This window comes from Mycteria americana, chromosome 17, assembly GCF_035582795.1.
Source record: "Mycteria americana isolate JAX WOST 10 ecotype Jacksonville Zoo and Gardens chromosome 17, USCA_MyAme_1.0, whole genome shotgun sequence".
Taxonomy (NCBI): domain Eukaryota; kingdom Metazoa; phylum Chordata; class Aves; order Ciconiiformes; family Ciconiidae; genus Mycteria; species Mycteria americana.
The window spans coordinates 7,905,479-7,931,913 of record NC_134381.1 but is presented as its reverse complement, the minus strand read 5'-3'; the positions used below and the strand labels follow the sequence as shown (position 1 = coordinate 7,931,913).

The following is a 26,435-nucleotide window of genomic DNA, read 5'->3' as shown; positions in this document are numbered from 1 at the left end:
GTGGCTGACCTTGGGGATTCACCTGGGTCTACATCAAACTGGGTCAACATTTTGTGACACATCACCACAGTTGTAAGTGCAGTGTCCCTGTCTCCTTTGCTGCTGATAGAGTAGGACGCAATGGCCTGAGTTTTCCCAGGTCAGCTGCTCCATTCCTGTCCTTGCCATCACCTGTGGCTATATTGGTAAACTGATGTTGAAGTGTTTGTGTTGAATTAAATACTCTCATTGGTGGTCTTCATAAGCAGTAAGTAAAATGACAGGTCCCTGAGATAAAATTTTCCATTTTTCAAACAAAAAGACGACTTTATCTTTCCAGAAGCGCGCACGTGGCCCAGTTGTGCTGAGAAGTTGCTGACATAGCATGGCTTTGGCTCCTAGGTTAAGGTCCTTAGAATTATTTCCTCCTATAAAAATTAAAGGAAGGAGACACAAGTGTTCAGTGTTTTAAAACGTGTTTTAGAGCAGGCTGTAACATCAAGGAAGTGACTACTTTCAAAAGCCCAAATTCTGCTCTAGGGACTGCACTGACAGTTAGGGCTGAGGGCTGGAGTTGTATAAAAGTAGAGATGATTTCAATGGGGAGCTTCAGTGGTTAGTTACAGAGAATTGAGAACACTGCTGTAAACAATATTTTGTCTCATCTGGTTGCAGACAGTACATTTAAAAAAAAAAAAAAAAGATGTTTTCTACTGAGTGGTTTTCAGTTCTTTCCTAGGGAATTGCCATTTAATGGGACATTCAGAACCCAAAAAATCACACTTCTGGTGCTTTTCACTGGGGAAGCGGGAAGTTTCTAAGCTGTCCAAAGGCTGGTTCTGTAAATGTACCTCCTTGCCTCAGTTGCAGTTTGGCTCAGAGTTTCTTTTCTCGGTGGCTTTTATGCAGGGGGGGAACAACCTTTCAGTTCTGCTTGTGCAGCAGCAAACCTGGGGGATGAGCTAGGTAGTGGCTGTCTTGGTGGCACCCGCTATGGCGGGTGGGCATCTGGCAGTCGTCTTCATACACGGTAGCGGTGAGACGCTTTGGAGAGTAAGGCACTGCTGAAGGTGAGGGTTTGCGTTGCGATCTAGTGCTCCAAGAGTGCCAGTCACGGAACAGAATACTGCAAATAGTGCTGAGTACTTCTAGCTTGATATAAAAATACTAGTTTGTAGTTCCATGGGCACTTCACAAGTTTGTATTTCAAATGTACAAATTCTTATTTAGTGAGTATTTGGCCGTATAAGGAATTATGACTAATTGCTTTTAATAGTTCCCAAAGAAATGCGAGTCTTATGAATCCTGCATACTGTGTTGGTTTTAAGTAGTTTGTGTGAAAGGTGAAATAATGAGAACAATTTCCTGTAGTCTTCTCTGAAATACCTCAAATTTCTGCTGACACGTTCATTAAAAATGTGCAAGGAAAGGCTATTGCTAAATCTTCATTTAAACCTTTCACTATGTTCTCTTTCTATTTCATTTCCTTCCCCTGTTAGCTACCAGGATGTTTGTAAGTAAACACTTTTCCTGCCTGACTCACCCCGCAGAGTTGGAGGCCAGCGTTCAGATCATCGTCTTTTTTTCCAGAGGGACAAATTCAGGCCACTTGGTTCATCCAGAAATACGGAGTAGGAGAGACTGCAAAGCTCTGACAGCTTGCTCCATCTGATTTGAAAACTTGTCAAGTTCTCATTTCATAGGTCCTTGGTGATTTGTTACACAAATGGTCAGGCTAAAAGATCATGAAAATGCCATATGACCTTCAAAAATAAAATAATTCTAACCAGGCAAAAAATAAATCAAGAACCACCCCCCAAATCCTGTTAATTTATGAGGTGAAAAATGAGTGGTTGCCATTTGTTTCAGCTGATATGGTTGATATGACCCAATTTATACTCAGTACAGCCAGATAATACTGTTAATTCTGCTTTTACCATATCAAGTTTTATAAGATTTACTTTTCTTAATTCCCCTCCATCCCCCTGCCAAATCGAAAAGCATCTGAATTTTGCTCAGGAGCATGAACAGTAACGTTACGAATACTGGATTGTGTTGTTACCAACAAAATTAGGAGGACGTAGAGGGAAACTGTCCTCTACACAGAAGAACATTTGATCTGTACAGAAATACATCAGCGAAGCAACTTTTGGAAAGGTCGTGCAGGGAGCCAGCAGGACAGTCCAATGTAATGGGTGTTTGGCTTTGGACACTGAATAATTTCATTTGCTCTGAATATTGTCTCCGCACTGCTGGTTTTGTTCAGAGACAAAATTCTACTCCAGTTGGACACCTTGCAGCAAAGGTGGCCACAAGGCATTTTAAGTATTATTTTAGAGTATTCAACCAAATTGTCAAGCAGGTCCTTCCTGGCTTTGTTGAGAAACTGAGCTGTTAACTCCTGCAAAAGCCAGGGTAACAATTTGTTTATTTCAGAGGAAACTGGATCATATTCCTTTTTTGCACTGTCTTAAGGAAGAAGTGCATGAAAAAGAACTACTGAATGTGAACAAGCCCAGCAGATACTAAGACCTTAACAGGATAAATAACACCAGCAGAACTGCACATCGTAATTGATCCTTGAAACATTGAGTGAATGGATTTCCATACAATTCCGCCATGAAATCTTTGATATCAGAACGTGTCTGGAGAGGCAGCAGGTTTTAGTAATTTCCTTATAAAATTTTGGTTTAGCATCTTATGTTGCATTTGGAAAGATAAAATACAAAACTAAAGCAGAAAAATCACTGGTGACTGTTAAAATGAATTATATAATTAGTAATGATATGTCCTGTGCCCAGTCTGGTTTTAATTTTGCTTCCAAACCAAAAATCCAGTGAATCTTGTTTTCATGGAAGGGAGCAGATGCCTGAACAATTTACAACAGACACAAGGTTAATGTAGAGGCGCCAATACCGGTATCAGTGGTCACTGCCAATATGAACTCCTAGTCTGATTTTAAAAAAAACAAACAAACAAAAATTTAGATGCTGACTCTTGTCAGTGTCTGTGGTTTTCTAATAATATTTTTGTATTTTCCTCAAAGCTTCTTTCTTCTAACCCCAACAGCAGAAATGTCCATTGTAGAAAATACTGTAAAACTGTTACAGCACTTGTCATGGACCAGAACTAGAAGAGGAGGGGGGGAAGTCTTTTACACAGTTTTTGTGAGTGCTGTTTCTAATAACTCTTTAAAAAGGCAGTACAGAAGTAGTATAACACGTAAAATCAACTCTGTCTCTTTAGGGAAGTTAAAGCCAGAGAGTACAAAAAATGAGGAACCACTTACATAAGTCATAATTTCATTTATGCTTGCTCTGCTTTTTCTAATTCCATTTTGAGGACAAGGAAGACTTGGTATTCTGCTAGTTTATATTAATTTTGTGTTCTTTTATTGCTATAGCGGCAGTAACATCAGCACCTTTATTTAAAGAGCAATACTTCTGAGCTAACAAAATCCAGTAGAACTTACACCTTTGAATTACTGTGGTGTGCAGACTTGCCATTTCTCTTGCCTCGGAGGCTGGGTTGTGATTAAGCAGAGAGGATGGGTCTGCGAGCTGGGATGCAGATATTACTGTCATTGCCAAGTTCCAACCTCCAGGCAGTTCCATAAGGCACACAGAGGGACTTTTGTGGTTTCCTTTTTGGTGGAAGTTGTTGACTTCATTACAATGTGATTTTATTTCCATTGCACCAGTTAATGTTTTCCCTTATCATCCCGTCTTGCCTCTGTGACACACTGTGCAGTCTTCTTCCTCGACACTTAGCTGTTGGTCTGCCTGGGTGATCAGTACTTTGTGAGCATGCAGAAGCAGCAAACAAAACAAACCACCCCCTCTCCTACCTGCTCTGTTCCCTGCCCCGGGAATATTTGTTATTCTAATGTAAGTGTATAAATCTGTGCCAAGACCAGGATTTTTTGGCGGGTGGGGTCATTAAAGCCGTGGTTTATTCTAGCACAGAGAGAGATGTTTTCTGACCTTGCATATTTAAGCTAGCGTTTAAAAATATGGTATTTTCTGATTTTTGTGAGAATGCTAAACTCTTAATATTCGCCTAGTTTCTAGGAAGCTTCCACTTTTCACTTAAGGCTAGTTAAATGCCAAGCTGTCTTTTGCTGTAGAAGCAGTAAACACGGAGGTGCTGTGCTCGTCTCCAGTGTAACGGATGTGTGTTTTCTCTTGCTGACTCACCAGCAGACACAGTCTTTGTATATTCACAAAGAACTCATGAAGAGGACTTTAGGGACACCCACGTGTGCCGTTGAGGCTAGGGAATATGTTGTAAGTCCGTGTATGGTGTGATCAGCCCATACCGTTGCTACACAGTCGCTAACCCCACTTACAACGCCATTAGTGTGCTGTGGAAATGTGCTTTGTAAAAGATAAAAGGAAAATTTGGTGGGAGGCAAGCTGCAGCTTACTGTGTTATGTGCAGGAAAGATATGTCTGCTAGTCCTGGAAATGCTGAAATTGGCACAATTAAAGTAGCTGGACCTGTGAAATTCAGAGTAAGTACTACAAACGGGTTCCATGCATTTATTCTAAATTATTTTATGAATGCAGTCTTGAGCATCATGAGCCAACCCCTGATTTACAGCAGTGCAGTGACACGTTCTGTGCCTTGGTTGTGGAGCACTCCATGGAGCTTTCTGAAGCTTCCCTGAACTCTCTGATGATGATAGTTCATGGAATCAAGATATGTGACCTCTAAATCTGATACCCAGATAAAGCAAGAGTATGGGGACATTGTTACAGGACCGCTACGAAAGAAAATTACCTCTTGGTTGTATGGAAGTCCAGTGATTTATTTCAACCTTGTTTTCTGTAAGTGAGGTTAGTGTCCGTGACTGTCCAATAACACATGGACTTGCTGGCTTTCATGCTCTCTCATGTGTTATTGAAGCTTGTGGCTCTTAGGCTCTTCATTTTTTCCCTGTAAGACTAAGCTAGGCTTGTTTAAAATTGACAGCTTGAAACAGATTTGCTCATTTTGAAGAAATGTAATTTATTTGATCACTTTGGGGGAAGATGCCCCTGTTCTCCCAGGAGCTGTGAGCAAGTTTCTAGCTGTGAAAACGCGACAGAATGGGCAAAAGTAGTTACTTAGCGTTTAATGCAGATTTATTTTCAGTCTGCTTATATTTGTTTACAGAAACTGAATCACTCTCATGTAAAATTATGAATACATTTCAGAAATGGAAAACTGTGAATATGACTTATTTCAGCATTTCATTGTTTCCAGTCTATGATCTGCTTTATTTGTACTGGTTATAACAATCCTGATGTACTATTTGGAAATGCTATTAATAAGTTTTCTATTTTTGTCGTACTTAACAGCATAAGAATTCGGCATACAGTGTCTATAATCCTTTTCAAATTTGCTGAATTTACAGCAAAAGAATAGTCTTGATGCAGATGATTCTTCGCAGTAGTGTAGTGCCTTTAGAGTGAGTAGTGTTTAGAAACTAGCGCATGTAGCATACATTGTGCCTTTTATAGAGTGCTTCGTAGGTAAATATTTATTCTGCACCATGAGTCTTGTCTGTATATATGTACAAGGATCTCAGTTTGTGCTGATCATGTCTATGCTAAAGTTCACAGGAGTGCTAAAGCAGTTATGCAAACAAAAGCTGCCTACGCTGAATTTCTTTAGCAGCGTATTTTAGCTCATTTGTTCTCCTACCTGTATGATTATTCTCTCAAATGGATTCATTTTGTTTGCTTTTTTTAATGGCCTCATAGCTGAGAGAGTGAATTTCTTCATTGCACTGTGATTATTACCATGTGTTTACTTCCTAATGGACTGAACTTCAGAGGGAAGTTTAACTGCTGCGTTGTCACTGAGTGCATCATTCAAATGGAGTATTTCACTATTTATTGCAAGGCCCTATGTTTTCTTTGAATGGTTGGCATGTATTGCTGTACAAATTCTGGTAACGAATGGTAATTGTTATTTTTGCAAAAATGCGTATTTCTTAAATCATGCTGTCGAAAACATCATGGGTGTGGAGCCACCTTTATTTATTTTAAATCCAATCCTAAAGAACTGTGCTTTTGCTAAAAATGGAGCATCTCTTTGAGAGCATCATGTTCAGGAGCTGTTGGTAGTAAAATAACAGAGAACTCTTGAATGAAAGGAGGTTCGGAAGTCTCACAGTACAGAGCATTGCCTGGAGTGAGAGGCGTTTTCCAACTTTTATGTTTCAACTCTCTTTAATGCCAAGCACATGCGTTTATGCACTTACAAGTTTGTTGCATAGTTTGAGCATTTCACAACTGTCCCCAAAGAGCTGGTAGGACAGGCACAGTGCGGATTGCTGGAGGAGGAGGCTGGGTGTAGTTTTGATTCTCCCTTTAAAATCTGGCTTTATATTTTGAACAGCAGCTAACTTGTGCTCCTTGGCACAGAACAGAAAAGCGCTGTAGCACTGTTAGTCTCCCTATCTCTCGGAAAACCTTCTGAATTGCAGCTGTCATAACGTCTTGCACCACTGGAAGAGGCTTTGGTAATTTGGTGGTCGGCTGCCCGGGCACATTTGTTCACCTGGCAGTTTGAGGCCCTCCTGCGCTGTTGAGAGCTGGATGTGCGAGGGAGGTAGAGCAAGGGCAAACCATGCTGCTGTGTCGGCCCTTTAAGCATACACCTCACTTGAGTCTCTTACCTTCCCAGAGTAACTAAAAGATAGTGTTTTGGCTCTGTACCAGGAAATGTGGTAACCTTTAAAGAATCAGGTCATGTATATTGTTTAAAGAGCTTGAATAATGTCTTGCTATGCTGTCACAGAATCAATTTGGTGTAAAGAGAAGAGGGTTGGTTGGGTTTTTTTCTCCTTCTCCTTGGTCTTGACCTTGGCTGACTGTATGGCCAGAGTATATTTGAGACCGAGTATTTGTTTTTGAATTGCTCAAGAACATGAAGTGACTTTACGTGATGTCATGAAATGACTGCCCAGACAGCACTGTATGCAATCAACAGGATTATTTCAGGGATGTTGTCCTTTGGGCATGGGCCTGAGAGCTAGGAAATCTCTGGAGATGGCTGGAGATCCCATCACGCTTTTTGCAGCTGGAGGCCAAGTGCAGTACCTTACCTCTTCACTGAGTTTTGGCTGGGTGTTACTCCCCTTCTCTTAAGCCCTTGCATAAAGGGGCTGATGCTCGTGACTGCATTTCAGCGCATTTTTGATCTAAAGTGGCTTGCGTACATTTGTAAGTTCTGAGGTTTTTTCCACTTCAGAGGTGTTACTGTAGTGCAAAAAATCTCGGTCGTTGTAGCCACTGTAAATAAGGCAATCCAGGCCAGATTTTCACCTGCAGTGCTAAAGCACATGTGTAGAGGTACAACACTCTTCCATTTCTGTTTCTGGCGAGGAAATGGCAGCTGACTGATAACGCTGGCCCATCTTGTGAACTTTTGCACAGACCTGTTAGTGTTACCCATTTTGCCTTCCAACAGCAAGGGGATTATGTGTCATTTTATTGTAACGTCAGTCTGAAAAAGTTCCTCTTCTACTGATGCACTGTTGTTTTTTCTCTTTCTCCCCCCACCCTGTATCTCTCCAATTTTTACATGAAGCTTTCTCTCAAGCTGGTAAGCACATTTACAGCATGCCTGTCCTGTGTTTTAATCACAGTTTTCTGTGTGTGTTTTAATGTGCACTGTGCCACATATGACATGACACTGAAATTAACTGTTAAATTTGTTTCTTCTTTGTGTTTGCCTTTTTTTGATATTTATCAGATAACTCTGAATACACAGGTCTGGAGTCTAATAGAGGTGATCAGAATTCAGTCTTTCTAATAAGTTGCTAAAAAATTAATTCTAATATATAGTTTAGTTTTCACTTTTATGATCTCGGGCTATGAAAATGTAGAAAAACAGTATCAAGTAATTCTGCTATTGTATAAGTATACATTAAAACATTTAAAGAAGAAAATAATAAATGAAGGTCTCTGCGCTTGCTGGACCTTTTCCAGAGAAATGCATGTCTTCTGTGTAACATAGCTGCAAAGTTTGCTTTCCATGTCCAAGTGTTACTGGAAATCTGCATCGTTATCACCTACATTTTACAGCCCTATGTAGTCCTTCAGAATAACTAATAATGATATTAATTAAAGTTCTGTAAACCTTAACCAACAAGGTTAACTCAGTCCGATTTGAATTCGCAAATGGAGAGAGATATATATATATATATATATATATATATATATGAATCCTAAATTCTATCTTGGATGCAGCTGGGAAGGTTTCTTGAACTACGGTAAGATAATATGTTACTGAGTTGGAAAGGGAAGGGGTGAACATATTTGGGAAAGCAAGTTACGTGCTGAACTTCATACTCAAGGTACCGTACTGCTCGAGATACTCCACAGCTTGTCTACATTCCTTTGCCCTTCGTGAGCCCAGTCACAAGCAGAACGCGACCTGACCCACGTCATGCCAGCATGCAAGAGCCGCAAATGACTGATTACAGTTTCAGAGAGCTTCAGAGGATCTGCAGTAGCACCTTAACTGCTTTAGCTTGGAAGTTTTTTTATTCCTCACCAGTCAGTGCCTTTAGGTGCTCTCTCCCCCCTACATGTATATTGTTCTTGGATACATCATTGTGGACCTGTTCTGTTCATAGCAGCGTATTTGGAGGAAGTGCATGGGCCATGACAGCTACCTGCTGTAGCTCTGGAGTTTTCGGGTCCTGCTGCTGCTCTGTCAACACGGTGACTTGTTTGGGCTCCATTAGCAATAATGCTTCTCACTGAAGACCTGTGGTGGACCTGAGGAATGATGGAAATCTCTAGCTTACTTGCAAACCTTGTTCCTTTGGCTGGTAGTCCAATGCATTTATACCAGGGATTTCCATTTGTTGGTTTCCTAGTCACAGTGCTTGTATGTCGTGTAGCTGAGCTAAGCCTTTGTACGTAGGAATAAATCCTCCCAAAATAAATGGCTGATCTGGCCTTTCCCCAAGAATTGCATAAATCAAAAAGATGTGCAGAGAGGGCTGAGACCCGTGTGCGCCTCAGATGGAGGAAATGGGCTTGTTTGTCATTTCCTCTCAGATCCCAGCTGTACAAGAGCTGAAACGGGGGCTGATAAACCTCCTGCTCTCCCCATGTGTAGCTTCAGCCCAGAAACTGGTCCTAACACGGCCTCTTTTTTCACAGTCCTTCATCTTGGGACAATTTGCTTCCTAAATCCCAGTATCTTTATGCAAGGAAACCCAGTGAGCACTGGCTCTGCTGGTCCTATGATAACAGAGCAAAAATAGCACAGATTTCGCCCCCCACCTCACTGTTGAAGCATTTCTAAAAATGTAGGCAATGTTCACTACCTGAGAGATAGCCCAGATGTGTTGTTGCTTGAGAGCATGAAATGTGCCCAGCATGTGCAAAAATTGCTCCTTGACTTTTCCTTTTGGAAGAGGAACTCTAGCTTCTGTTATGATGGGAAATTATTGAGCATGGAATACAGTCTGAGTGAGATCACCTCCTAGTCTCAGGCATGCATTTCTATGCAACACGAATGCTTTGGTCTGAAGCGTTGTGAACAAAGATACTGAATTTAGTCCAGCCTAGAGCTTTTGAATGAAGTTGAAGAATCAGAAAGAAGATGCTTTTCCAAATTTGTTTGACTACATCTATTGCATTTTCCTGATGTATAACTGGGGCTATTTTCAAGCATACCTGTCTCCTCTGCTTAGAACTGAGAATGTTATACAGTCTTTCCTGTAACTGCTTGTTTATTTACAAAGCTGCATCCAGATGCTTTGCCTTAAAAAGATATGTATGGCATTAGTGTGTAGATTATCCATAAAATATATTGAATAATTCTCATGTCTAATGTGATGTGGGACTTGCTATCAAGCAAAATATTATCAGTAAAGAATGAATTAAAATAGATCTCTCCTGTGCCATGCACAGCAGGTAATGTAAGCACTGCTAAGACTTCATGTGGTTAAAGTTTCAGAATGAGTGTAACTTAGTTGTTTCCTTCATTTGCCTTAAATTTGCTTTCTCCTTGTCTCATGAAATGGAATTTTAAGTGTATTATTACACAGATGATCAAGGCTTAACTGGACGTGTATGCCATCTTTTCCTGAAAATCAATATGGCAGCAATTTCATTAGGTTTGCCTGTTCTGTTATTTTGAAATGGCTAGACCAGAGGAGATGACCTGTCTGTAGTTGTCCTCCATCCCTCTGACACCCACACACTTTCTTTCTAAACAGCTTGTTCTGCAAATGCAGAAGAAAGAGCGTGCTGTCTCAGAGCACATTCAGTGCAGAGCTGAAAGGGTCTAATGGGCAGCTTTTGTGGCAGAGTTTCCACTAAATCACACTCCTCTGAGAGAGAGATTTGGCATTTTACTAAGATTAATGTTGCAACTCTGCTCACAAGCTTTCAGTAAGCTGCTGAGCCATTGGATTTGGTTACTCAGCTCTGTGTTTTTACCCTTCTTTCTCCCATAGGCTGGTATTCCCCCTTAGAAATGAGACGTGGAATGAGCAGAAACCAAAACAAGAAAAACCTGTACAAATCCAAGATAAATGTACAAGAACCTCATTCCTTTATGGTGCAACTAATTAGTATTGATGTGTGTTCAGTCTAGCCAACCCAAACTGTCCCCCTTGCCCGCCTGCAAGACAAAAATAGGTGGTACTTTGAAGAAAATAGTATGGATGTATTTTCTGTGTCATCTATCTGCTATATTAAATTGAGGCAATCAAGAGGAAGCATAGCAGTTTGAAGGCAGAAAAGGGGTTTTCAAGGAGAATCACACAAAGGTAACCACTGTGGTCTTCAAATGTTTTCTTCGGTTATGATTTCAAATTGATTGATTTTGTGGCTTTGCTGTAACTCCTGATTTTTATGCTAGAACAAGTGAGAGAGGAAAAATTGAGAGACTTTGACATGGAATGTGATCCTGGAAAGTATGCAGCATGGTTTTAAATTGCAGAATGCCAGAGGAAGCACTTCTGTTACCTTAGTGCATTCAGGAGAGCCCTGACATAAATTAACTGTGTTGGGCCAACACTCAGACTATGCAGACCAAGCCAGCAATTAATAGTGTACATGAGAAGTGCGACTGTGACGCAGGAGTAAAAGCTAGCAACTGCTTTTATGGGGATGCTGTTTGTACCAGAGTAAGGGAAGGCAGGAAAGATCATCATGAGAATGGAACTCTGTTAAATAAAATCTGATAAACTATGGATAAAAATAGATTCTCGGCTTTGCCATTGAATTCTGGCATTCTGTAGTGGTGATCTCCCATTAGCCATTTGGTATGAAAGTGGGATGTGGTCCCAAGATTATTTCTAGGGCGTCGAGATTGCTAACGGATAACTCTCAGTACAAATAATAACAATGCTTCAGACCATTGTAATTTTGCACAAACTTTTGTGAGCTGTTTTCAAAATGCAATCCTGAAGGATTCTTTCAGGCTCTGATTTTTCTTCTTTCTTCCATTCCACTCTGTGCAGGGAGCAGGGCCAGAGGACTTCAGCAATCTCCCACCTGAGCAAAGAAGAAAGAAACTTCAGCAAAAAGTTGATGAACTAAACAAAGACATTCAGAAGGAGATGGATCAGAGGTATGTCAACCCCCGCCAATGAGAAATGAAATAGGTGATCTTATATAGGGGAGCAGAAAAAAGTAATATATAAGAAAGAGCAGATAAGGACAGGGTTCTAGGTTTGTTTAAGGTACCGTTCCAAGAAAAAAAGAACCAGAGGTTACATACGGCTAAAAACACCTGCGAGATGCAAGGCTCTGCACAACTCAGATTCTGCAATCAGTTATTTCATTTTGGCTGATGTAGCTGGGGCAAAAGCTGACTTTTTCTTTATTCCATTCTCCCACCTCAGTGTAATGCATATCCTGTCTTGGGAATCATGAGATGAGAAGATCCTGGTATAAGGATGGGAATGGTATAAATGAAGCAACTAGAGATGAATTTTCCTTCTTTCTTGGGCTTTTGCAGGAGAGCAGCAGTTTAATCGTGAGCCAGACAGAGGTTGCTGTTAGATACACCAAGTTTGTTTCTTGATGTGAGCTATTCCTGAGGGTGTTTTTTGGGAAAGTACAGGATGTAAATACAGCCGCAGTCAAAGGTACAATCATAGACCTCTCAGCACTAAGCAGAGCGCCTATTACTGTATGATGGGCGTGGGTAGAACCCAGCAAGAGAGGCTATTATGGGCATGATAACATCGTCAAAATGCTGATTGATTGGTGTGTATCTTAAGACTCTCTGATCGGTAGCTTAGGTTTCCTGGAAGCAGAAAGATAATGACTCCTGTGCTTTGGTGGATGCTTTTACTACAAGGCTTCATTTATCATTCTGGTTGAGAATAAGGCTATTTTAGTTACACATTTTTTTATTGATTCTGGCAGCCTGTATTTGTTGCTTTGTGGTTGTTCACATTCTGCACTTGCGCTAAAGATTCAGCATGTTATGTTTGCAAGGGACAGAGCTTTTCTTCCTTGAATGATTTCAAGACTTAGCCTCTCCAGTACCAGTCTGTCCCTAAATACTGCTTTGTGTTTGTACAGATGTACTTACGTTTTCTGCTGGCTTGCTTGGAAGAACCTGTTTATTTTGTCTAGTAACCCAAACTTTCTTCTTTATGTTTTATATCATGAATAAGAAAGGAAAACTGCACATGGTTATATGATTTCTCATTGCTTTGGTTTTTTTCCAGTGTGGTAACTTACATTTGTCTCTGTACAGGTTTTCCTTTCTGCTCTGTATTGATTCTGAGGTAACCCAACATTAAAATCAGATATGAAATCAGACCAGAATGCTGTTATTTTAAATAGAGATAGTATATGATTGAGAAAGTAGCACCAGCAGTTAAATAAGAGTTAAGAAAATAGTAATAATTGTGACTCATATGTTTGCAATATTGTCCCTTAGGGCTTCAACCACAGAGCCGTCCCACTTCCTTGCCACCCACACTTTTTCCCATTTTCGATACACGCAAAGCAGAGGCAGGCACAGGATTGCAATTGTCAAGAGTTTGGTGGGAAACTCTAAAATATAAAGACTGTTGAGTCGTGGGACTCACATTAACCTTTCTCCCCCCGACTAATGCCTAGAGAAAAGCTGAATAGCTGTGCCAGTAATACAGGAAATCAGCTCGTAAGTCCACCCTTCTCTAAGCTCTGACATGTTCATCATCATGCAGATAACTTTTTTTTCTTGAAGTTCAGCCTCAACTTGACTCAGGTCAAAGGCAGCACATTGCTGTCAGTGAGAGCTCCACAGGCTTTCCTAAGGGAGCTCATGAAGGCATGTGCTACGTTCATCTTGGCCTTACGGTACTGCATTCATCATAGCAGGCCTTAAAATTAACCTCTCTGAAACCCTAGGCGTTTGGCATCTGGGTTGATATGAAACACAGCCCCCAGAAAGAGTCTAGTAAAAATGCTGTATAACTTAACAGGATGCAGGGTCGCATTATGTGGCCTAAGGTCCATCTGTCGCTGCGCTGTGACAAATGCAAACCATCTGGATTTAGCTTCGTTTTATGCAGTGTGAAATAAATATCTTACAAATGATTTGGGTTGCAAAAGACTAACTGCAACAGGCAGGGTGAGAATTTCTGGTTAGCACTCCATTTTTATTATTAATACGTCCACGTCCCGCTCTTTGTCCCAGTTTCTCAACTGGATTTCAGCCCATGGTGGAGAATAATGATGCAACTGTTTGTCTGCGCCCCAAAAACTGGGATGATATTCATCTAGAAAGTTGAAGCTATCGTGTTGCAATGGTTGTGAGATTTTTTTATTTTTTATTTTTCTCCTCAGGGTTAGCAAGTAGAAATCGTAGTACTAAATAAGAGAACGTGTCAGGCTAAAAGGCAATACCAAATTCCTCCTTTTGCCTTGCAAAAGGCCACTGTCCAAGAATTCAGTCATTTTTCTGCTAAGATTCTTCAAGCGGAGCACATGGAGCTTGAATAATTTGGTCTACATGTGCTGTGTGCCTGTACCGACACAGCACATCTCCTGTGCCTCACGGTCCTCCTGCCAGCCTCGCTCACATGAAGAACCCTCAGCTGCCGGTAGAGTGAGGAGCTCCTTTTAATGTAGGGGCTTGAAGAGTTTTGGCTTGTGTACAACGTCTCTGTCATGTCACATTGTAGGTAAAGGCGTCGCTCTTTTCCATCTCTGACAGTGTAAATTCTCTTCTGGCAAGTGATTTTACTGTTATTTTTTAATGGCTGGTTCTATACAGAGGAAAAGCCCCTGTCTGGATGTTCTCAGTTACCTTTGTAACCGATTAGGCTTGAACCACAGAGTAAAGAAGAGGCAGTTTGTTATCCTTTCATTTGCCCTCATTTAGAGAAAGGCATTTGCCCCCGGCCTCACTAACACTCAGATGTTTTATTTTTCTTCTGTCTCTCAGAGATGCCTTAACGAAAATGAAAGATGTGTATATCAAGAACCCACAGATGGGAGATGCAGCGAGTGTGGACCACAGATTAGCAGAACTTGGACAGAACATTGAAAAGTTACGATTAGAAGTTCAGAAATTCGAGGTATGGGAAGAGACATTTCAGTAAAACGTAGCTCAGCATATGCTCAGTTCTTAGCAGATACTTCATTGCTTTTCCAGATGTATTGATGCATTTTCTTACCATGTATGGGTAAGTGCTACTTAAGCACTTGCATTAATTGAGATCTTTGAGTCTGTGTAACATAAATATGCACCATCTCTTGTGACAGTCAGCCAACAATCCTGCTATTTAATTTGCCACACAAAACAAATTGTGGTAAGTGGTGGATAAGAGAAAATGTAGTGCTCTCTGGACTGCCCAGAGGGGTTCAGATGCTTATTTAATTAATTAAATAATTTGAAGCATCATGTTACAGATGTCTGTGGAAAATCAGAGGCACACAAATGTAAAGCACTATTTATAGTCTAACAGCAAGACAGAAGCCTTCAGATAAAATATGTTTTAAGGAATAGTCTGCCATTAACAGGAAGCTTCTTAGAGATACAAAGTCTCAAGAGCATAAGAAGTATTTGGAATATATGAAGGCATTATAATTACACAAGAAGGATAATTACACAGGGCTGAGAAAAGACTTCACTCTGTAAGTTGCGCTATGTACATAAATAGATACAGCCCATTAATTTTAGATGTTTCTTACAGTTGTTGGCTTTACTATCCATTGCTTTCTTATCCATTTGAAAATCACTGGGTCTTTCATTCTCCCCAGCTTTAGTGCCCTTTTGCATTCAGCAGTCACTGAGATTGCTGTGTTTCTGGTGTTACTGAGACGACTATAAGCTGCCACACGTCTTTTTACTTTATTGTGACTAGAGCAGCAGCATCTCCCAACAGCTGTTGTTACCTGCTTCTCTTGGGTCACAGTGTTTTCAGTACCCAGTGTCAAAAACAAATTGAGTTTTCAGGAAGTGTGGGGCTTTTTGTAAGACCGATAGATTTAATATACACTTAAGGTATAAAATCTATTCCCCCTGACAGCTGCAACACAAAGGAAAGTTTAAATATGTTTACAATCTGGTTGTAGTTTCATAGCCTGAATGTCAAATATGACACAGCAAAGTAAAAGCGACATATATCCCCTTGCAAGTCGAAGCACGAGAGATGCAGGAGACTGCTTTCCCCTTGCAGGGCTGGCTGGCTGAGGTGGAGGGCAGGTTACCCATGCGGACTGAACAGGCCCGGCGGCAGAGCGGACTGTATGAAGCCCAGAACACTTCAGCAGTGAACAGCTGTGCGCAGGACCGGGAGAGGTACAGTATCTGTACAGAGCTGTCCTGTTCAGACTGGTAATTGAACCTGCTTTCCTTAGCTTGTTAATCAGGAAAACTGTAGCTCTGCAGCATGCAGAAACTCATTCTGTAACCAGACTGAAGGCAGGCACTCCGTGAAGTGTTTCACATACTGATGTTAGCATATGTAAGATCCCAACTTTAAGAGCTACTTTTCTGAATACGATGTAATGTATAATAGCCTCCTACACTTATTGCTGTGAAGGTGAGTGAGATAGGTGCATTTTTTACAGCTTTTGATGGGAAAAATGACTGGTCTCACCCATCGCTTTGTGACAGTTGCTAGCGTAACAGCCAGTTCTGAGCATGCTTTGGAATTGCTGAGCTGCTTCAGCTACAGTTGCTCACCTTGCCTTAAGTGTCTGGTAACCAAGTCATTCTCTTTGCTTCTGAGGCTAGTCGCTATAGTTGCTGTGTATTTCCTCTCTTGAGCAGCCCAGATGGCAGTTACACAGAAGAGCAAAGTCAGGAGACTGAGATGAAAGTACCGGCAACAGATTTTGACGATGAATTTGATGATGAAGAACCACTACCCACCATAGGAACCTGTAAAGCGCTCTATACATTTGAAGGTATCACTCAAGCTTTACTCTCATTTCACTTACTGTTTTTTTTTTTTTAGTTCCTATGCAAAGGACAAGTGGGAAACCTTCACTTAACCCCTGCAGTGCTTAAATAGACAAAGAAAGGGCAAGGGAGGCTCTGGCGTGATTCTGTTTTGTAGAGAGGCACTAAGACAGTGATTCATCTCCCGTTATGCAGGGACTCTGCAAGAAAAAGAACCAAAACTGTGATGTCAGGATCACATTCAGCTGGTTCTTTGTGTACACACTGTTGTCTCCAGAATCACGTGCTCTTTTTCTTGCTGCTAGTGATGCAACGACGGTTGCATCAGCATGTCATCAGTGTGCCCTGAGCACCCCCCACTGCATCTGCGGTTCCCATTGTGCAGGACAGCCTGAACTCCGTGTTACTGTGTCTTTCAGGTCAGAATGAAGGAACAATTTCTGTAGCAGAAGGAGAAATGCTCTATGTAATAGAAGAAGACAAAGGTGATGGGTGGACACGAATCCGAAGGAACGAAGATGAGGAGGGCTATGTCCCTACGTCGTATGTTGAAGTCTATTTGGACAAAAATGCCAAAGGTGCTATGACTTATATTTAATACTATTATTATTACTTTATTTGCTTTCACAGAGATATCCAACCCTGAAAGTGCTCTGTGTTGCAGATAGAGCCTTTTAAAAGTCTGTACAATGCCACAAGGTGCATTATTTCGTATGTGGACTAATATGGCTTGCTGTACTGCAAAGCATGCTTTTTATTGATCAGAGAAGGATAGTGTGGTAGACCGTAAAACTAGGGAGGAAATGCAGCCTTTCCTAGACAGTGCTTGTTCAGCTGTCACTGCCATCGCATGCCCGACTTAGTGCAGGAAACACAAAGCCGTTTGGAATACCATGGGCTCTCCTCAGATACCCAGGTGGCATCTTGGACACATTCACCAGTCAGCTGTTTGTCCCAGACTGATTCAGTGGAATGTTATATAGGAAACATTTAGACTGCTGTTTTGTGTCTGTGTGGTAGCTTTCGGAGCCTAATGTGTTCTGTGGACCTTTTGGATTGAAACCTGGTTGTCTTTTAGTTAGTGTGTTTGGAAGGGGAAGGAGAGATCTTGCCAAAACCTGACTACACAGCACTCTGGTCCTTGATAAATCGGTAGAACATTAAGAAAGATCCTTTATTCTTTCCCACCTTGATACATTTCAGAAGATGTATTTGCTGTTTCAGATGACCATAAGTAATGGTTTAATCTGTGGCTCACACAAGATCAATGGAGACATTCAGAGCTTAGATTCTGCAATCTTCTGTTTTGTTGTTGCTTTTAACTCCTCACAAATAGGTGTGTTGTGTAAGCAAGCAGTGCTACAGGGGAATCCTGGATGGAATACATGCTAGCACCATGAACACCTAGTAATGTAATACACCGAGAAATCAAAAGTTTTTAGTCCTGTTTCAAATCAGGATGTGTTTGAAGTCCACCGTTAAATAATTTATGTGGTTTTTTCAGTCACTTAATCCTTCAGATTATTGTTGTGGTTCCTAGACTTTAGAGTTCTTGGTGTGAAACAAGCTGCCTCATCCAATTTAAAAGAAAACGGAACCATTCTCCTTGGGATTTATGAACAGTAGGAAGAGAGGAGTAGGACTGTCTCTAAACAAACACTATAACTTGATCAGTTCACCGTCTTGGATTTAGTATTAAGTAGTGCAGTGCTTTGCTGCAGATGAAAGTTTGGGGTCTTGTTTTATTTTGCCATAATACAGTAGTTTTCTGTTAGTGTTGCAAATACAACACAACAGGGGCAGTTGAGATGCGGAAGACTGCAAAAAGCTCAGCCCCTCTGTCAGCTTTTATTAACCTGTGAAAGAGGAACATGGATTGTACGTTCTCCTGCCTTCATATTCAGAACAAGGCAGAGAGCACAGAATGGGAGATCCCGTCTCTTACCCCTGTGTTCTCTTCTGTGGAGATTGGCTGCTTTGTGTGTGGCAATAGTTGAAAGCAACATTATTATTCTGCTGGAAAATTTGTTGTTCAGCAGTGTAGGCTGCTTGAAACGGCTAAGCTAGTGTGGCATCTAAATCTGTCTTAAGTAACAAGCATGGCTGTCCTGCCCTCGGATACGCAGCGTGATTCACGTCAGTGGAACGTTACAGCAAATCACCTATTTACCAGCAGAGCAGCAGGTTGGATGGGAAGTGAAGCAAAGCATATCTCTGGGTGGGGTGAGAAATCCTGACACAGTCCTGCTAACTGAAGTAGCAAAAGTTTGTCTTTAATTTACCCTTCTGGAGAGGATATTGCAGGAGTACTGCAATACCAGCCCGAAAATTGTATTAGTATGTTAATGGTATTATGTAAGTTATAGGATGATGCTGAACGATCGTAAAAATGCAGTCTGTGCTGGGAGTGAAGGCTGATACAGCTGTAGCCACTTGTATAGCAATGATGGAGGTTTTTCAGATCCTTTAAGGTTTTCCATTCATTTTGCTGGACTTCAGGAACAGAATGAAATGTATCTGTGAATATCTAATGTAAAGGAACTATAATATTTACCTCTTTTATTTCTCAGTTCTCTGGTTAAAAAGAAAAGCTAAAAGAGAACTTTCTGTAAACTGTCCCTGTAGCAGTATAAAGATTTGGGGGAAGTGCTACTGTGTTTCAAAAACAAATTTTGTTGCAAGCTGCAAATTTCTCATTTGACTTTTAATATATTAGTAGAAGTGACTTTATTCAATCCTTGAAACAGAAGCTATGACATTCCTGAAAATGACACTGTAAATACTAAAACATTTACAAACTTTAGTAGGTCTTTCCTCTTTTTGGAAAGAAGCTTGAGCAGCTGGTACCTCTAGATGTTGGTTGCATGAAGGGTGGGAGCATTCACGCCAGCTCTGAGTACATTTGTGACTCTTCTAGCCAGCAGAATCAATTCTGGCTCGGGCGTACCCGCCTGACTAGGTTGTGCCAGTGCCGAGAGCCAGGGGCAGCTCTGCCTGAGAAATGCAACTGCGAAATGCTTTGTGAAAAGCTGCTTGGCAGCTGGCGAGCTTTCTCAGTCAGCCGAAGCCTGTGTTGTCAGGGCTCTGCGGCCGAACCTGAGATGAATAGGACAGGTAAGTCGTGTGCTGCAGTTGCCCTCCTGATTGTAGTCTTCATGGGAGCCAAGCTAGGTCTGCGTACTCCTGCACGTACCTGTGTGAGGGCTGTTTGTAAAGTTTACAATGGTACCTCCGCTCAGAGGGTGTTAGCAAACCCCATCGCAAAAAAAAGAACAGTAATGTCTATCTTGTTTTGCCTTTTTTTTTTTTTTTTCCAGATGTGTACAAATCACTTCAGAAAATCTCTGAGTAGGTTTGCATAGTCCTGTTCACCTTTTATTCTACTGGTTTGCTGCTACAGTTGTTTTAAGAGCTCTGTTTCAGAAGGTTTTCTTTAGAAGAGATGAATGCACATGTCATATCTCCAGCAATGAAAGACTCTGTTAGGTACCGTTTACTCAGCTGATGCATGTATAAGTTCACCTCTTGAAATTTAAATGTGCATCACTACCAATGGAAGTACTGGCCCGACTGTATGAATTTAGTTGTAAACAGCATTTTTCTCCTTCCTGATATAAATGAGAGCCAACACAGTTCATTCTCTTTGTGATGCATGCAGGAAACTCTTATAAATGCTAAAAACCATGCAGACTAAGAATTGGATCTCTTGGATGTAAACTCATGTTTTGGGGCTTACGCCATGCTCTAACTGCTAGGGGATGAGGAAGAAAACTCCTCTGTGCACACATGGGCGTAAAAGCCCTTCTTGCAGGGCTTTTCTGCCCCTGTCAGGTATCTGGTGCTGACGACTGTCGAATACAGGAACTGGTTGGGCCTTTTTGCTCAAGACTGACCCTACTGTGTTATTGAATGTGGTACCTCGTAATCTTCACGGGAACAAAACTGTCTTTCACCGAGGGATGTTGTGGAATAGTGTGATACACAAAAGAACTTGCATGAAATAACCAGCTTTGTATAAACTCTCCATTGCACCCAACAAAAATGCTGTGTTCGCTTCCACCAGAAAGACTGGCTGTTTGGGTGACATGCAAGTAATAGAGGCTGTTTTGTGAAATTAAACTTCCTAATAAAAGATTTTTGGAGCCATGGGCTGATTAGCACTTCAGCTCCTTTGCCGCTGTGGGTCTGTTCCTCTTCACCTCCAATTATATAAATAAATCCTTACAGACAGCTCTGTGATTCTCAGCGTTGCAGCTCTGCTGTTCGTTTGCTGTAACCATTGTGCAGAGCCTTGACTTATATAAATAAATAGGTAAAAGTTAACCATGCTGATGCACTTTTTATCTAGGATATATCTGATTATTTAATGCTTGCCAAATTATTTAGGAAACAGTAATTATAAACTGGACTGTGGCTTTTTAAAATCCTTGTGTTAAATACTTGCCCTTAGTTCTCTCAGTATAAAAAAAATTGTATATAACATAACTTAAAAACTAAAGTTACTTGAATTTGAATTGTTTTTATCCTTTTATATATGTATAAATTTAAATGGTTTTATAGGCTGTTATTCTGCATAACCTAGCTGTTGTTTTGATAACTACTCAGTCCCTCTTATGTTGATAAGTGTTTTTGGTTACTCAACTGCCTGCATCTGGTTGGGCTTGCATAGAAACTTCTGCTTTGTGTTAAGGTTTGTTAAATCTGGCCAGTGTGGTTGTTTCGTTTCTATTCTTATTTTTTAAAGAATCATCATCTGTCAGGAATCTCTTTATAGCTTGATGTACCATGGTGTCTTCTTCTAATAAACATTATATTTTCTCATTCCTGTGAGGTTTTTGTTTGTTTTTTTTTTTTTTTTAATGGCAATTCATTTAAGTTTAACTTTACTAAGGGAAAGCAAATGGCTCAGAGCTGCTCTTCACCTGCTTCCCACACTAAGTACAAATGCAAATCCGTTTCAGGAAAAATATTTTTGTTGTGGCTCTCTGAAAACTTTTTCGTGCTGTCCTTTGGAGTTTTTTCTTTTATGGAAGTGGGCGCAGAGGAGATGGGAACGTTCCCCTGCTCCCTTGAATGCGAGGGAGGTTTGGGCTCATCCTGTATTCCCTTGGATACAGCAGTCTCTGGCCAAATCACACTTCTGGGTTGTAGCTTCACTTGGCCACAGAGAAAACTGACCCTCGGCCAGAAGTCTGCGGCTACAGGAATGTGACAAGGGATGGGTTTAGAGGCTAAGACTGCTTTCACTTACCTGGTTATTTCTGGACGTCCCTTAATGAAAGGTCCTTGCAGCCTATTGTGGAAAGGATAGCGAGTCTGGATTCATCTGCAAAATTCTTTGTGTTTTAGCTTCCTGTTGTTGTTGTTCAGTATCATTCATGGTCTCTGGAGCTGTCACTTGAACAGATACAGTACTCCTTTGCAGATTGAAAATTAAAAAATGGTTTGCTTTCTCTGTTGCATTAAAAGTGCCGGCAGGGTCCTGCTCCTGAGTTTGACGTTACCTTCCCAGAGGAGAGCAGTGTCCCAGTGGTGCTCATCCCCAGGCTGGAGGGAAGGGCTGGGGGTGAATGATTACTGTTTGAGTGCCGGCAATGTATGCCTGCGTTCCGGAGCCTGCCTTAACCCCTTGTAACCTGGTAGATGCTTGGATGCTGTATTTCCTTTAACCTCCTGCAGGCAGTACTACTCTTAAGGGATCACGTTTTTCCCCAGCCTCTTTCTAACCCAGTCTCTTTTCTTTTTGTCTTTCTTATGTTTTAGATTCCTAAAGGTGTTTGTGCTGGTGCAAGAACCTCGGGGCGAGCTTGTCACAGAAGGAGAAACAAAATGGTCTGTTTACCCTGCAGGCAGTTAAAACACACCCATGGAAAGCCAGACTCCCAGTCTTGTCTGGAGTTCCCACTTGAAAAATTCAGACCTAAATTCCATCCCAGTACCATTCAGATGCTTGCTCTTTTTCATGGCATGCTACTTGTGGCTCAGATTAACCTATCAGCCTTTCCCACTCTTCTGCCAGCTTGGCACAGCCCCTCCGTAAAACATAACCGACACTTTCCCCCCACCCAATTCCTCCCAACGCCGGTCAAAGAACTGCTGGCCACCCTTTGATGCAAAGGGTAACCAGAGAGTCCCAAGCATGTCCTGGTCTATCTTCTGTCCTTCCTTTGCCCCTCAGTCCATCTGAATGTACGCACTGGTCCATCAGCATTTCACACGGTGCCTTTAGTGCTAATCCTGCAGGAAGTTGCATCAAATAGCTTGGAAAGGAGGCGCATACACGCGGAAAGCCTCCCCTGGGAACAGTGTTACAGCAGCTGGACTGGGCTCTGAATTTGCGGATATTAAATTTGATCTATATGCGTTATTCAATATTCTGCTTTCCCCAAAAGGTCACTAATACTTGTCAGCCTTTATTTTTTTTTTTTTAAATCTAGGCTGATGCTCATTCCAAGTATTAAATCCCTATGACCTTGCTGTTTCCTGAAAGCCTTCAAGCTCACGTATGTACGCTTGTTTTCCTGCTTGTTCTCTCTGCCCCCTCCTCTTTACCCCCCCCTCCTCTTTCTCACACACACACACAGACACACACACAAACACAGACACTGGCATTTTGGTTTGAAGCCCCATTTTGCTTGTCACAAAGACCTCCGTTTTGCTCTCGTTTCAGTCTGCATGCTCGCCCTGTTGCCTTGCCTGCGCCCACCTTCCTGAGGGTCACGTTATTTTGTGGCTCGTTGTTAAATCTCTTTGCAGTTTTCTTTTGTTGGTTTGTTTTTCAGCATTTCAGACCTGCCTTCTCCTTTTGCATGACCTCTTGTGCGTTCTCATGAGTTAATGTTGGAATAACAGAATTTTTTTAGAAAAATAAAAGAGAAAAGAAAGAAACCGCACTCTATTTCGTTCTCCCACCCTGTCATGGACTGGACCTCGACCCAGAAGCCAGACAGGAATTGTGACCATCCTGTTCTCGCATGGTTTTATTTGAAGCAGAAGTAGCATGATAAGTGATGCTGCACTTTATCATGTCATGCTGGAGAGAGAGCTCTGATATCTCCAAATATCACATGATCTGGACCTCGACTGCCTAAGAAAGGGTCAATTGCTTTCTAAACGTCTATATTTGAACTGTTGGTTTCCCCTGAACCTTTACCTAGGATTTTACAGTCAACTTGTACACATTTGAGCCCCATAAGAGTCAGTTGCTACTTAATAGCTCCTGAGGGCCTAATTTATTCATAGATCAACACGTCATTTGGGGATATCTACTTGCTCTTAGGGAACTTCATCTTTTGTAAAATCCCCAGAATTTGAGGAAATTGATATGGAAGCCACTACGGGCAGTGACCCTAAAATGAAACCTCTCAGGTTTAGTTTGCAGGCAAACGTGTGTGTTGTTTTGCTGCCTGCTGTGCTTTTGTGCAGGGTCAGCATATAGAAATGTGTCCAAGAATCAAGTACTCTCCATGTTGGGGGTTGCCTAGGTCATCCCCACTCAGGATGAAGTAATTTTTGAGTGAGATTACGTGTTGTGTTCATAACTCTGTCCCTTTCTCTCCATTCAAGATACCAACTTTTATTTTTGATAGCACAAAGTCCTTCAGCCCTACAGTTAGTACTGTAGCTGTTGTATTATGGTGCTTAATATCCGCAAGCATCAACCAGCAAAAGGTTCTGGTTTTTAATCTAGGTCAAGTGGCTCAGGAGCCTGCATTGAGCAGCAGGCGGTACCAACACTGAGGCCGTTCAGCTACAGCGTTAGCGGCGTCGGAAGGGTCATAATCAATTAAATTACCATCGTTATCATTGCTGCTACTGTGGTCACTTAACTGTTTAGATCCATCAGCCTCCGATAGCAGAATGTGATCCACGGGGTTGGCACCTGTGGCTTTGTACAAAGATTTGTGCAAAGGCTTTGCTGCATCCATCTGTGAGGGGATCTAAATGGTTAAGCAGTTAACAGGTGTGCAAAAATATCTTTAAAATACTTTTAGCTGCAGTATTTTTATTCTCGTGTCCAATGCACTGTTGAACCAGCAGCTAGAAGAATTCATTTTCACCTATTGTTGTGCCATCTTCTGTACAAATTAGATAAAAGTTTGCTTTTTATATATTTAATCTAGGTGGACAGTATATTATTGTCAGCCTCTGTGGAACATTTGAACAATTGCAATGTCTGTGTTGCTAAATAGCGCTTTAGAAGGAGCATTAGCTTTAGCTGACTGACTTTCTTCAAAAGTTTTATTAAAAGACCATGTATGGAGTTTTTATAAACTTGGCAACTAGTTCCCGAAAGCCTGGATCTTAAAACTTACTGCAAGAAAAAAATAGTGACAGTCATGTATTGTAGCCTACACGTCTTTATTCCGCTGCCTTTATTCAGGGTAACGAATGAGTAACTTTTGTAGAATTCACCTTTTGCAAAATCTGAAGGATTAAATATGTGACTGGTTTATAAAAACTCTGCTTGAATTTACTAATCTCGCCCAGAAGCGTGGACTGTACATCCTACGAAATCTCATTAGCCCCAGCAAAAGTCTCTAATGCCCTTTCTTAACACCTGTAAATAGAGAAGAAACATATTTACTGATACTGAAAGTTGTGTTTAATGCTGAGTATTTTTCAGAAGTTCATTTAGTTTGATGCATATTGTTCTTTGGTTTTTGTTTTCCTGCCTGAAGTGTCAAAAGACCTAAAAGAAGCCAAATTCTATTTTAACATGATGATGTCGAGCACTTTTTTATTTGTATATGTGTGTGTATGTGTGTTTGAGCACTGATCTCTGGAGTTTGGTGGCATCTCAGTGTTGTGATTTCATTGCCAATGTAAAAGGTTCTGGTGTTGCCCATTCATTTCTGGAGACAGAATTCAACCAAATAAAGTGCTTCCATTTGAAAGCGAATATTGACCTTGTAACAATGAAAGGAAAGTCATCCGCATATTTAAATAAACATTTAATTCCAGAAATACAGTTGCAGTGGGCCCTTTTGATCATCCAGAGAAGAAGAAAAATGGTTTTGTCGCTTCTCTTTCCCAGTAAAAAAGGCGATGCCTCTTTGCTGGGGCTTCCCCGACTTGCTGAGGTGTTCTAGCCATTGCTCTCCAGTGACCTTTCTGCCTTACCACAGACACTTCCAGTCGAGAACAGGAATTCCGCTGTGACTTACTGTTTCAGCCAGATAGAAATTTTGTAGCCCAAAACTCCCCATGGCTGCTCTCGTACTCCTCGGTATTCTCCCTGGCTATGGGACGGGTTGGGGTTTTGTGTCCAGCTGTAAAATGTACAAGGAGGAAGCAGAAACAGCCTCTTCCAGTGGGGTGCTTGTACCTGGCTGCTGTATTCAGAAGAGTGATGACACATTCTTACTCATGGTACTTGGTTTTTATTTCATATTATTTCATACCGGAATTTTCAGTTACTTGGAGTATTAATTTGGCTCTGCCTGTACCTTTGAGTGACTGTCCGGGTAGCTACTTCCTATCAGGTCCCTTTGAAACACAATTTTATCAAGCTTTTCCCCTTCCAGCTGGCACTGAAGGGAGCCTGAAGTGGTTAGGGGTTTGGGTTTTTTTTGGTCACCTGAGGAGAAAGAGAAGCGCGCTCTTCTGGTGGGGCAGTTGGTGTGCTTGGGAACGACGGGTGGTTCTTGCTTTTTCCCACTTCAGTAGGAGGCCACGAGAACTGGAAGCGGGGGGAAAATATGTCCTCTAACAGCGCGCTGTACCTTGTAATGCCCGTAGCGAATGCTTTGGTTTAACTGCAAGTCTTGGCAGATGTTTTTGGTACCGATTGTGTATACTTGAGAACTAAACCTGTTGCAAGCCTAGCAAGTTACGCATTTGAGCATGCGTGCACATCCGCGCCTGCGTGAACCTGCAGGTGGATAAAGACAGTAACGTTCCCCTTCACCGGATGATCTGAAAGCCAGATGCCTTTCTGTAAGGATATTGACAGTGCCATTTTAATGCGCAGGGTTGGTGAATAGTGTGTGTGTGTCTCGAGCCGAGACAAAAACCCTGGCTAGTTTCTGGACAGCTTCTCCATCGCCTCTAAGTCCAGTTCCTTGCAAACAGCCTCA

General features: G+C 41.5%; 1 protein-coding gene across 21 annotated transcripts in view; it reads left to right on the top strand.

Annotated features, from left to right (window-relative positions):
* FNBP1 (formin binding protein 1) overlaps positions 1-25,262 on the top strand; it is a 109,051-nt gene extending 83,789 nt beyond the window's left edge. For 5 of the 21 annotated variants that reach the window (XM_075519329.1, XM_075519316.1, XM_075519322.1 and 2 more), the window contains 7 exons: positions 7,561-7,575; positions 11,462-11,571; positions 14,392-14,524; positions 15,629-15,750; positions 16,222-16,361; positions 16,776-16,934; positions 19,674-21,177. In XM_075519329.1, coding sequence (XP_075375444.1) covers positions 7,561-7,575; positions 11,462-11,571; positions 14,392-14,524; positions 15,629-15,750; positions 16,222-16,361; positions 16,776-16,934; positions 19,674-19,708 — 714 coding nt within the window. In that variant the 3' untranslated portion in view covers positions 19,709-21,177. Of the gene's footprint in view, positions 1-7,560; positions 7,576-11,461; positions 11,572-14,391; positions 14,525-15,628; positions 15,751-16,221; positions 16,362-16,775; positions 16,970-19,673; positions 21,178-22,119 lie in introns of those variants that run through there. The other 16 variants (XM_075519330.1, XM_075519335.1, XM_075519318.1 and 13 more) reach the window with 7 other exon arrangements.
* Positions 25,263-26,435: the final 1,173 nt, after the last annotated feature.